Raw genomic sequence first — 13,198 nt, 5'->3', positions numbered from 1 at the left:
GTTAGAATACTCCGTAGACTCTCAGATACACTTTTATTTTCTACCTTTTATTTAACGAGACAGTTCAGAACAAAGTCCTTGCATCTGAGCACAACAGACCTTAGCTAGCTGCTTTCATACTTGAACATAACACACACTCTGTACAGTCAGGACATCAATCCCCCAGGACCACCAGAGAAGATCATCTTTCTGATGTACCTCCAGATGATGCTCCGGGATGTGATCTACTTTATCCTGCGTGGATCCGTGCGGATTGTCTTCCGGCCGCTCACCAAGCCCATCGACGGCTGAGCTTGTCCTCATCACAGGGTCAGGGGGCGCCTTGGGACGTCTCTTCGCCCTGGAGTTCACCAAACACGGGGCAGAGGTGGTGCTATGGGACGTCGACGCTAACGACAACGAGTAGACTGTCAGGTTAGTGAGGGAAGCGGGGGGCAAGGCGCAGCCCTACAGGGTGGACGTGACCTACCGGGTGGAGGTGTACCGCACGGCGGACGAGGTGGGGACGGACCTGGGCCATAATGTCACCATGCTGGTGAACAACGCCGGGGTGGTTGGCAGGGAACGGCTGATGGACTGTCCGGATTAGCTGGTGGAGAGGACCATGAAGGTCAACTGTCACGCCCTCTTCTGGGTAAAACTGCTGCTGCTACCGTTGTTACTCTGTGGGCCAGATAACACTTTATAGAACGGGGCCTTGGGACTCTTATCAGCTGGTTTAGGGAGAGGGTGGCATGCAGCTATCATCCAACTGTAGTCTCAGAACCCAGAAGCAAATCTGGTGTTTGCTGGCCAGCTACTCAGTTTGACATACTGTACATCTTAACAGTCTGTCACAAGAGACTAATCACCCTGTGATACACTGTAGGGATGAGGAATGTTTAATTCTGTCCATATAGTACCATATAGTTCTGTTATCAGTCAGGCTTTAGGATGTGGGCTTGAGGTTTCCATGATTGATTGTTATTGATGATAATCAGACGGATTATTGGAATCTATAAATATACAAGCTCCCATCACCAGCAAATAGCATCATTTTGCACAAGTTTGATATGCAATGTCAAGTTAGTAATAGGTTATAGGTTAGTAATAGTAATAGGTTTTATGTACACATGTTTCTCAGAGCAGGATCCTACAGACTGCATTTACACAGGCAACCCAATTCTGATATTTTTCTTTTGACCAATCAGATATTTCAGATATTTTTCCAATAATTGGGAAAAATGTCAGAATTGGGCTGCCTGTGCAAATGCAGCCATAGTGTTACAAGGGCTATATGGGTAACATGAAGAAGACAAACCTACTGGTATGTGAAAACAGACTATCAGACTGTAACTCGGAAAATATGAAGGGTTTAGGTTTTACTCTTAAATCTTTGCATTGCGAAAGAGAAATTCCAAGCCGTTTTATCCCTGTGTGCGTCCGTTTTATCCCTCCCTATACCTCAGCTATAGTCGGACGTATACAGTGCAGTTTATTGTTCTTAATGCACCACATGACACGTGTGAAATGTACAACTTTAATAAGTTCTTATCCCCTTAGCTGAGCGACAACACCCCATACAGTGACCCTATTAATGTGACACACACACACAGCCAATTAAATGGCTAGGGGATTCCCTCCCTGATCCTCTTACAGTGGGGAACAGTAAGCCTGCTTCACATTAAGCAACTTTTTTAAGAAGCTTAGCGAGGCAGAACTCCAATCAGAACTGCAGTACAATAATACTGCCTCATTTTGCTCATTCAAAATGTTCATGGACTACTTCGATATTAATCTCATTATTGCGACTCCTGATAGTCAGTAATTGTGTTCATCGAATAACAGTCTCTTTGTTTGCGTGTGTTTGTCCATCTGGTTGTGTCCCTGCATGCCTGCGTGTGTGTTGTCTCTCTGTGTGTTCTTGCGTGCCTGTGTGTGCCTGCCTGTCTGTGTGTGTACAAGCAGTGGCGGTTCTAGACCATTTCAACTGGGGGGGCCAAGCTGGGGCCAGCTGTACTGGCCAGTTACATTAGACGTTATTGTTGTCGTATTTTTTTCTTCACTGCATTGCAGGCATTAGCAGGCAAAATACCATGTTCATATTCATTCAACAATTGATTTGTTTTTTCTGTCTAATAACGTATGTAAAAAAAAAAAAAAGAACGATAGCAAAAATGTGTTATGTGAAAATAATTTCATAGCCCACATTTAGGGGGGCCACAAGGGGGCCCAAAATTGTTGTCACAGGGGCACTGCCCCCCCCCCCAGAACCGCTAGTGTGTACATGTCTGTCCATGTTTTGTCCTTGCATGCATGTGTGTGTACCTGTCTGTGCGTGCGTTTGGACCTGCCTATATGTGTGTGTCACAGATGACAAAGGCCTTCATTCCCCAGATGAAAGAGCAGAACCATGGACACATCATCACTGTCGCAAGCGTCCCGGGTCTCTTCAGCACTACCTGTGTGGAGGTGAACCAGGGAGGACACATCACCTAAGAGAGAATGCTATTACCGTAAATATTATTTACCGTAAGAATGGTATTACTACAGTTAGTACGGTGTAGTGACATATTGTAGGTAAAAGGGTAGCCTATGGTAAAGTGTAGAGTATCTTAGCCTCTGTAACGTAGCCTACTGTATGTACAGTATGTGTTACTGTGATGTTCTAAATGTGTTCTGGACCCATATTCACACAGCATCTCAGAGTCGAGTCCCTGATATGCAACCTTTTAGATAATACTGAACAAGATTACATGGACAGGATGGACATGATCCTAGATCAGCACTCTTCCTCTGACACTTAATGAATATGGGCCCTGACGTTTCAGTGGTGTTTCTGTTCTAACCAGGATTATTGAGCCAGTAAGTTTGCGGCGGTGGGCTTCCACGAGTCCCTGGCCCACAAGTTGCTGAGGAATTTGATGGAGTCAAGACCACTCTTGTGTGTCCTCATATTGTCGACACGGGGCATGTTTGACGGGTGCAAGATCCGGTGAGAGAAAGTATGGGCTGGAGAAAGGGCGGCACTAAAGAGGGAATAAGGGCTACTTTGTTCTGGGTTAATCAGACTGCCATTGCAGGTGTAAGCCTACTTCATACAATAGTACACAGTAGTGGTTCATCATTTGACACTGAACATAGGCTTACTACAGTATGTTTCAGAATGTTGTAGTTGTACATTTAACAATGTGATGCTGTAAAACTCTATGCTCTCTGCTGCATCCCTCAGGAATGAGGTAGCACTGTTCCTGGCACCGCTGGAGCCTGAGTACTGTGTGGAGCAGGCCATGAACGCCATCCTGATCGACCAGTCCCTGGTCTGCATCCCATGCCTCACCTACCTGCCTGTCACCTCCCGAGTGTGAGTACACATATTGATTGAATAAACTTTATTGATCACCCACTCACTTCGACAGCTCCTTGGAGCGGTGCAGGGTCTCGACATCTGTCTCTCCACAACCTCTTCTGGGCCAGGTTGTAATTCAGTTGGTCGGACCATTGATTGATCCCCAGAGCCGAAAGCTGATTTTTCACCAGCAGCACGCTCAGGTGCTCTGATGAAGGCATAACTGCCGAAACGCGTTAGCCTGCCAGCCCCAAAATAAAAAGATGAAATGAGGTGACGTGTTTTTCTTTTTTGATTTTGGAGCGCCACCATTTCAGTGTTTTTAAATTTGAGATTTCATTTGAAGTTATTGTCATATATGGCAGAGCACCCAGCTAATAAAGCGAGACTGCGCTCATGTTACCAACTTCACATCAAACGTAGTGTTTGTACAGGACACCCCGGCATGATACTGCACACTTCCTCTTCCGGCACTGTTGCCGTGGTGACCTATCGGTTCATGGGGTCAGACAAATGCATGTACCCCTTCATTAAGAGCAAGAAGAACAAGCTGACCAATGGAGGACCTACCCTGATTGCCGCTAACTAACTCTCCCTGTCAATTCAGTCTCTACAGATGAAATCTAAGAGCCAGTTTCACACACATATTAAGCCTAGTCCTGGACTAAAATTCTCCATTGAGCATGTTTTTTTAATTCCAGGAAGAAGCTTAAACTGTGTCCGGGGAACAAACCTTGAGTGGATATAGACAAATACTTAAATGGGATAACAACTATATAATGGGGAAATAAAATGACCACACTTCTTCTCCCAAACTATTCTGCCGACCCCAACTGTAATACTGTGACGGTTGGCCTTCCTGTGAGTATGGCCCCAACATAAGGTCAGTCTGCTTTTGTAACACTTAAACCACCTGGGAATAACTAAGGGCATCGCCAACCATTCCCCTTGACTGGTTTAAAAGCAGGCTGGCGCCATCGGTCCTGTTCAGCTCGCTTTAAGCAACCCCGGAGGACAATGTGAAAAGAAAACATCTGAGCCAGCACAGTATGCCTTGAGTCTGCACAATAGTGTGAAAAGGTTATATGTGTGACACCTGTGATTGGTGGTCCTCTGATTACATGTGATGGAATGGAAGTAATGGTCAGCAATGAAGTCTTGCAGGACAGGGTGGTTGTACCATGTGTTTGACAGGTCATTAATAATAAGTCAGCCGTTCGTTTGGCTTAAACATCCACTGCCGTCACAGTAAAAACACTGAGTGACTGGGTTTGTTTTTCCGTCACTGATATTACAGCCCTATAGGGCTAGATATGCTTTACCAGAAACACACACGTCTGTCGAGAGAGTACAACAAACCAAAAAGTATCTACCTTCCTCTATCCTCATACCATTTTCTCTTGGAACACATGTGCACAAGATGAACAAACTGGTGGTTTTGTGCTTTACAGCACACAAGTTTTACTTACATTCCATGGGGAGCAGAGAGGTGGTTTGACACCGAGGGAGGGGGGGGGGGATCAACACAGACTTATACTGCCCCACCATCTTTCAGTGGGGATAGACAACATCACACGCACGAACGCTACAATTAGTCTCAAAACCTTCCCAGTCCTACATGGTAATGTAAATAAACACTGTTCACTTGTGGTGGTTGTTGTTATAAAGCACTCTAGGAAAATCAACAGTGGTTTGCTAGCTGCATCCTATCCTTCTATGGGGTAACATACTTCACAAGTAAACACTATTGTAACAACTACAGTAGACCTGGGTTCAAAAGCCATTTGAAATAATTACAAATACTTTAGCTGGGATTGATTGAGCTTGACTGGCACAATGGAACCAATGGAATAGTGGCAAAACTGCAAACCAGTCCATCTGGCACGCCAGTCAGACTAAAGCAAACGCTGAAAATATTTGAAATGTTTTTGAAGCCATGTTTGTGAACAACCCTCCAGGAATTCCAAGGCCCCGGGTTAAAGAACAATAAAACATTTAAAAATGAGAGAAAGAAAGTTGTTAACATTAAAGGGGAAAAAAAGAGAGAAAACGCTTCTACTCAAAAACAAAGCTTCTTTTCACAGTTAACATTATCCCATTCCATCTCAACAGAGCGGACTGCCATTATATCGGATACGATGCAGCTACATTTTTCTACTAAGCAACAAAACAAAATCATAAATGTGTACAATTAAACAACATTAAGGAGGAGGAAATTAAATTAAAACAATTTCTTCTATTAATCTTGTTTAACTGTTAACATTTCAGAACATTTAATATAAACACTAGTGATGCTTTAGAGCCTACAGTTGCCCTGAGCTTCCTGTAGAATTCTAAAACAGCCTATCACAACACAGTGTCAGAGTTTTCTTTTAGTGCTTCTTGCAAACAACCAATGGTGTGCGTCTGTCTACACAGTGCCATCCAGAGTCTGTTGTCCCAAGTTGCTTGAGTTAGCCTGTTTGATGATGAGAGAGTCGCAGCCGTCCATGTCCTGTTTGCCACACCTACAGAAGCAACACAAGACAGATCAGCATTACCAAGTCATACAGACCAAATTCTCCAGTTGGAGGGAAACAAGGATTTCTGAAACTTTTTAAAGGTTTCCAGATTTGCAACCCTATGAAAAAAAATGTATTATTCAACCGTAATAGTGTTCTCGTACTGGTCCACATCAGACGCGTGGTCTTACCCAGAGGTTGGTCCGCTCCCTGTCCTGTCATTGGTCTGCTGCTGGTGCTGCTGCTGGTCCAGCTCTGACAGTAATTTCAGGACACTCAAGGCCGCCTGTGGACGGGATTGGAACATTTGATATAGCCTAGATCATAATTTCCCTAGTGCTTGTGCCAATATATGTCTGATTTAAAGCATCCGGGTCGTGTTCAGAGGGTACAAGTGAAAAAGGGAAGTATATTCTGAACATGTCCAATATGCCTACCCCCCCCAATCTATGAAAATGTTTAGCTACGGTGTGTCCTAATGGACAAGATTCTGGTCTAACCATCAGAGCATCTCACCATGTCGTGACAGGACTCCACGTCCTTGCCAATGCCGTGGCTGATAAGAGGCGGCTGGGAGGAGCAGTTGATCAGCGATACAAATTCATTCTTGTTGTTTTTGGGGAAGTCTTTGTAATCCACCTGCAAAGAAAAAAAGGGTTTTTAATACTAACACCCTAAAATACATGAATAAAAAGTTGTGTCTGGGTGTGTTTGTCCGCACATGCTTGCGCGCCTCTGCGTCTGTTTACCTGTAGACCTTGTACGTTGGCTAGGTAGCTGAGCTGTTCGGAGGGTCTGGTCAGGGGTCCGTGAGGTACTAGATGAGCCATACTGTTCTGACTCTTCAGGATGGTATCGGCAGTCAGGGAGGTACCAGCGTACAGCAGCTCGTTGGCGATCATGGCCGTCAGGGTGGCCTTAATATAATAACATTAAAAAGGTGCAATAAGCAGAGATCTCTCCACCATTTCCTGCTTGCTAAAATTCTAATAGTATGCCTACTACTTTCAAAACAAGCAAGTGTAGAGAATCATTGTACCATCAAAACTGCTGTGAAATCTTTTAAATAACCAAAAACATTGTATTTTCAGCTGTTTGAAGCCAAAAGTAAAAGACGCAAAAACTAAACTTAACAGGACATATAGAAAAAGAGAACATAGAACAGATCTATTGCTTCTTACACTTACTGTCAATAAGAATGACAGATCTATAACTAATTTATATGTGAATTTGGTCAAGTTGCCCAAAACGTTATACTGCAGCTTTAACAATAATGTTTATTTGCATACTGCGTATCTTTATACCAAGACACATTTACATAAAACAGAACATCAAAGGACAAAAAATATATATACAAAGGAAACCGAACTAAAATAACATCAAGGATAACGTCGATAACTAAAACGCACACTAGACACTGACACACACACCTTGGCAGGGTTGGTCCGGGGGCCGTAACCCTTGTTCTGGTGCCCCAGACTGGGGCTGGCCCCTATAGCCTGGGCCACCTCTGCCACCATTGGCAGGATGCCTGCTGGGAGCTGCTGGTGGCTGAGGTAGGGCTGGCGGTAGTTCTCTGCCTTGGAGCCTGAGAGATAGGGGGCGACAGAGAGACAGACATGTAAAACACTGGGAAGGAGAATGGAACACCCATGTAAAAGCTTCCCTGATTAAAAAAAAAAATCCTAAATCTGTCGTCCCGCACAACACCAAGCCCGCTGGAAGAAGATTGTGAATGACCTATGCTCCATAAAGAGACAAAAGGGTTTAAGTCAAGTAAGTCAAATCCAAAAGAAAAGTCTACTACATAAATCTGAGAACATATCAAAGCATGTGTAGTTCCAACCCTGCCCCTGGTCAACTCACCCAGCGACTGGCTCTCTTCTACAGAGCCCGGCTCGAAGAAGGTCACTTTCCTCCCGTCTCCATTTTTCTTCTGCAGGACCTTGGGTTACATGATCAACAGAAAAAGCACACGTCAGTTGGCTGCTCAACAGTCAATCTAGTCAACACAAACTACTCTGCTGTGTACTGCTGGCTAGATGAGCACATGAGTAGGGTCTAACTAAACCAGTTGCCTGGCTGGTATGCCTCCGGTGGCTCTTGGGGACATACTGTACCTTTTCGTCCGTTTTGAGCGCAGGTTTGTGGGGCTGAGGCGGTGGCACTTTGAAACCTAGAAGCTCAAGCATCTTCTCTGCTGCGTTCCTCTTCGCTACCTTCTTACTGGGGCCTAAGCCCTCCGCACAATGGCCACACACAGTCACCTGATGACCACAAAACAGGTCAGAATGAAAATTTAAATTGGCCCCCAAGCCTAGATAGACATACGCAATATGGCGCTAAATTGCCCTCTGATAGGATGGGTGTCTTGTTTGCCATATTTGTTCACACCTGTCCAATCCCCTCAGACCTCCACTAGTGCTCTAGGCCTAGAGAATAGGCACTATGGGGTTGATTTGGTCAAGAGCAGGCTAGGCTATTTGAGCCTCCTGTTTTACCTGCATGACGAACTCCCTGCGTCTGGGCAGCCCCCTCTCCGTCATCATGCTATACTCTGGCTCCTTCTCTTTCTTAGCCTGCTGGATCTGAGCCAGTCTGCTGATGGGGTTCATGCCCTGCCCATACTCTGGACTGGTCTGCAGCTGGGGGGGGGGGGGGGGGGAGCCAGGAGAAAAAGAGAGCGCGAAAAAGAGGGATATTTCGCATTACACACAAGAACAAAGATTCCTTAGAAACAATTTTCCAACTCTACAAAAGCTTTCCTCATCACCCCTCCTTTCCCTCCTGTTGCACGTCCCTTTAAAAATGAATATCTTAGAAGCACTTGTTCTTTTTTTTTATGATGTACAGTACCTTTACTCACTGTTAGCTAGCAAATTTACCATCTGGGATAACAAAGATGCTTTACTGCTCTCTACACTCCCTGACCTAATCCCCCTGGTCCTTTCACCTTAATAATGGACTTGGTTTTCTTCTTAATGCGTGCTGGCTGAATCTTCTCCACGCTGGGGGACAGCTGGGGCAGTCTCCTCAGTTCCTCCAGCACGGCTGTAGCTGCCAGCTTTTTAGCGATCTTCTTACTCTTGCCCTCGCCCTCGCCACAGAACTCGCCCACCGCCACACACACCATGAAGCTCTTCATGTGAGGCGGGCCTGCCTCCTTCAGAACCTGTGGGTCGGAGGAGGAACGACGTTAGAGAAAGACAAAACAAATTAGAAATAGGCGTATCAATGGAAAGGTAGGTCATTGAGAGGACAAATGATTTGTTCAAACTGGACTTGATCAATCTAAATGACTGTTAAGCCAATGCGGGACTATAGCCTAACTACCTCAAAGTTGACAGGCATGTTCCTCTTCAGTGCGATCTCAAACACCTGGCTGATTTCTGATTTATTGAAGTTCTCTGTGTCTTCTCCATTCGTCTGAAATCAACAAAGTTTGTGTCAAAACATTTGTCTTACAGCGGAGTTGCTTTGTATGGCAGTATTGAGTCACATATGTGCCCTTCCTTCACGTTGTGAAGCAGACAGGTGTAGTGATCCATGTAGCAGGTGTTGCCTTATGGGTAAAATACTGTACATTTTCCCAAAGTTCCACCCAATTTTTCCCAAAAATTCCTGTTGGAGGATTCACAAAATCAGAAGGGAATAAGCAAGGAAGGAATCCTAGAAATGGGACTCTTCCAACCAGGATTTCTGGAAAAACCCTGGAACTTTGGAAAAGTTACCAGAATATTCCAACCCTAGCGCTGACCCCAGGCCGCTCTGACCCCAGGCCGCTCTGACCCCAGGCCGCTCTGACCCCAGGCCGCTCTGACCCCAGGCCGCTCTGACCCCAGGCCGCTCTGACCCCAGGCCGCTCTGACCCCAGGCAGCTCTGACCCCAGGCAGCTCTGACCCCAGGCAGCTCTGACCCCAGGCAGCTCTGACCCCAGGCAGCTCTGACCTCAGGCAGCTGCTGCAGCAGTATGGGCTCTTTCTGTAGAGTCTTCAGTGCCTTGGCAGCGGCGTCATGTTTGGCAAGCTGCCGCGTGCGCCCCTTCCCGTGGAACTGCTGGCCCCCGATGTTCAGCTCCATGTGGTACAACACCGGCCCCACCGGGGGAAACGGGTAGTAGTACCTGACCACACAGAGAAGACAGGATACGCTCAGGTATAGCTTTTACTGAGATGACACCCCCCACCCAGAGTGGACATACTGTTGCATGGAGCGTTGGTAAGGCCCCGGGGCCCTGATGTTGTAGTTGAAGTTGGATGGTCTCATCCCAGGGTAGGGGTCTATGGGCTTGTACATAGGCTTCACCCCTAGCTTCATACAGAAGGCATTCAGCTCCACCGTGTGTGTCATGCAATCTACTGTGGTAGGGGACACACACACACACACAGACAAAACAGAAAACAAACATTACAGAACAATAGGGACCAAAACTTTAATACACCTGGTGATCAAACTCTTTTGAATGTAGACTACTTAATGCCACTGACTATCAATGTTTCCCCAATCATGACAATTTCATGATACAGCAACTGATGACCTGAGAGCCTCTCAGAAATAAGCACACACACAGGGCCAGGCGTGCTGGGTTCTTGCCTGTGTTGTTGCGGGGGTTGTTCCTCATGCTAGGTTTGGGCAGTGTTGTCTGGGCCAAGGCTGTGGCAGCTGCAGAGTGCTGGGCCTTCTTTATACTGGTCCCCTCTGCCTCCCAGTGCTGATCCCCCAGTGATAACCGCACTGAGAAGATCTGGGGGAGGAAGGAAAGAGACAGAACAGATAGAAGTAGAGAGAGGGATATATCTCTTATTGAAATGAACAAGTATTTAAGAGCAGGGAGGTAAACATTAAAAAGCACAGTGATGACTGATCTCCTAGGGTCATGTCCAGTAGGCAGAAATAGGCCAGAAATGACAAGGTACTATCTGAAGTTAAACATGTCCAACAAGAAACATGTACTTCTGTTTTCAGTTGCAAAACCCCTTGCTGCAGTGAGTGTAGCCTAATGAACATAACCCATGTTTGCTAGTGAGTGTCAGAGGTTGGGTTGTTGAGTTACCTTGGAATGAGCTGGTCCTTGCTCACAGAGCAGCTTATACTCAGGCTGGATCTTATTGAAACGGGCTAACTCATTCACCAGACACATGGGGGTCTTCTCTTTAGGGTTTGCCATGTTAGATACTAAAAACAAATGAACAACATTAGATAAGTCCATTGAGAGAGGCACAGAAAGAAAGCTTTGGAGCACACACACAATGCACGCACACCGACAGACCTGTGGAGGTGGGGCTGAATGGAGTGGCTGAGCCCGAGGGCAGGGCTGAGCTCAGGAGCGGGTGACTGGCGCTCTCGGAGGGCAGGGGGCCCGAGGCACAGGGGATACTGTACCCTGGCTGGGGCTGAGACAGCTGCTGCAAGGGGCTGGCAGCAGGGCTCGACATAAGGTTACCCGGACACTGGAACTGGGACATACTGGCCAGTTGGGTTTGGTGGAGTCAGGTGGTAGGTAGGTTAAGTCGAGGTGGGAAATCTTCAGTACTGCAGCGATAGATGTTTAAGGTTTATTTGATTGAGGTAAATGACTGCAAAGCTCCGCCTGAAAAGAGGATAACAAAGACAATGGCTTAGACTTAGAGTGGTAGCTTGTTCCCTGCAATTTAAGTATACAAGATGGTGCCACATTTGCATGACCACAACAACAACAAAAAAACAGTCAGTGCCTTGCACAACTGGCCTTCAGCTGCCTTTGTAGATCCAGCACTGACAGCAACAACAATACAGATTCATTAATTTGTAACACCTAATAACAACCATACATGGAAATGTCATAAGAGTGCTGTAATTTTGCATCATAAAACTAGAATGAATGGGCCGCAATAAATCCAATAAAACGTAAACTATTTAATCTGTTTCCTGCAATTCAATAACTAATAACTTAGACATCATCTGGCTGTTGTGGCAATCAACAATTCTCTACAGACAGTAGAACTTAATGCCCAACTTGCTGAGAGGACACGTTTATAATAGAAAGTCGTTTGGATGATCTTTGTAAGGTGTGTTCTGCTAGCTACTTAGCTAGCCAGCCAACTAGCTGTCTGGCTCTCCAGATGAACTAGTTCATGTTAATTTCATATACGAGCCTTACATACTAACGTTAGGTGTAATTTTTGTTTCTGCAAAACGTTGTCAAGTGTCATTGATTGATCCGGTCTTGCTAGACAAGTTATTGCAGTTGTGCCGTTTGTTTGCACGTTTGTCAAGTCAAGTACCGGCGGTAGCTAGCTAGTTAGCCTAGCCAAAGTATCTGGCTAGCTAACAATCTAATTATCTGGTCGACGTCAACACATTTGACACTCATGTCACGTGTATTAGCATTTTAAATATTTTTCTAAAACATTCATTAGTTATATATTGTGCAATAAAAAGGTATGAATCCGGCATACATCTGAAGCAATTCGCTTATCGAACTCCTGCAGGAATTGATGGATCATGGATGTCGAGTCAGGTAGCTCGAGACGCTAGCTAAGCAAACTAGCTAAAGTTAGCTAGTCAAGAGGCATCTAATAAAACCTCACCTCGTTATCTTTCTGTCCAGTTTTTGGTTACTCCATTGGATACGTTACTTTAGTGTTGTATTGGTTTGTTTTTGCTCCAACTGTGTAGGGTTTCCCGTGTGATTTTGGATCAAAATGTTGGTAGTGAAGTGGTGGGGGAAAGGCATACAAGGCAAACACTAAAGAGAATGGCCCAATCTTAGCTGTCTCTTCCGGGAAATGACATCGTTCAGCTAAGAGGAAGTATACTTGGAAAGTGGGCTACTTTGTAGCTAACGAATGAATGAATGATCATATAATATATTTCCTAGTAGACATTTGAGTGCATATCTTGCTGCAGACGAGCACACCCATAGCTCCAATGGCTCTGGAACATTTAGTAAAGAAGACTACATGGTGTTGTAGACTGGTCTCAGATTAGATGTAACATGGTAAACATCAATCCGGGACTCTCAAATTAGTATGGCACGTTACATAAAATAAAATGGAAGTAGGTTGTATTGATAGGTGGGTGTGTAAAGCGAACGGCTGGCAACCGATAGGATGCGTGTTCGAATCCCATCATGGATAACGTTATCAACTTTGCAAACACTTTTTAGCAGTGGTGTATAGTACTTAAGTAAAAATATTTCAAAGTACTACTTAAGTCGTTTTTTGTACTTTACTATTTATATTTTTGCCAACTTTTACTTCACTACATAACTAAAGAAAATCATGTACTTTTTACTCCAAACATTTTCAGTGACACCCAAAAGTACTGGTTACATTTTGACAGGAAAATGGTCCAATTCATGCACTTATCAAGACAACATCCCAGGAC

The 13,198-nt window shown here is 45.2% G+C and overlaps 2 protein-coding genes across 3 annotated transcripts; one reads left to right on the top strand and one right to left on the bottom strand.

Moving 5' to 3' along the window:
• The first annotated feature begins 97 nt into the window (after positions 1-97).
• On the top strand, positions 98-3,917 carry rdh20 (retinol dehydrogenase 20). The gene is given in 8 exon segments (XM_090204187.1): positions 98-285; positions 287-634; positions 2,353-2,451; positions 2,832-2,883; positions 2,886-2,947; positions 2,949-2,974; positions 3,212-3,351; positions 3,796-3,917. Coding segments are annotated over 8 exon segments (942 nt in total). The 5' UTR covers positions 98-192.
• Positions 3,918-4,758: 841 nt separating this feature from the next.
• LOC110494086 (double-stranded RNA-binding protein Staufen homolog 1) lies at positions 4,759-12,951 on the bottom strand. 2 transcript variants are annotated; one of them, XM_036950125.2, is made up of 16 exons: positions 12,400-12,951; positions 11,100-11,420; positions 10,884-11,005; positions 10,424-10,574; positions 10,032-10,188; positions 9,779-9,953; positions 9,163-9,255; positions 8,783-9,001; positions 8,331-8,474; positions 7,950-8,096; positions 7,696-7,774; positions 7,260-7,417; positions 6,579-6,746; positions 6,346-6,468; positions 6,021-6,115; positions 4,759-5,835 (listed from the first exon to the last, which is right to left on the bottom strand). In XM_036950125.2, exons 2-16 carry the CDS (start codon positions 11,293-11,295, stop codon positions 5,739-5,741), a joined length of 2,124 nt encoding a protein of 707 aa, XP_036806020.1. In that variant the 5' UTR covers positions 11,296-11,420; positions 12,400-12,951; the 3' UTR covers positions 4,759-5,738. The 2 variants fall into 2 exon arrangements, with proteins under 2 accessions (XP_036806020.1, XP_036806021.1); XM_036950126.2 differs by having other exon boundaries at positions 10,032-10,185; positions 12,400-12,854.
• Positions 12,952-13,198: the final 247 nt, after the last annotated feature.

Source organism: Oncorhynchus mykiss, chromosome 17 (assembly GCF_057628025.1).
Source record: "Oncorhynchus mykiss isolate SJ-2025 chromosome 17, ASM5762802v1, whole genome shotgun sequence".
NCBI classification, from domain to species: Eukaryota; Metazoa; Chordata; class Actinopteri; order Salmoniformes; family Salmonidae; genus Oncorhynchus; species Oncorhynchus mykiss.
The sequence above is the reverse complement of the archived record's forward strand: the minus strand, read 5'-3'. Positions and strand labels throughout refer to the sequence as shown.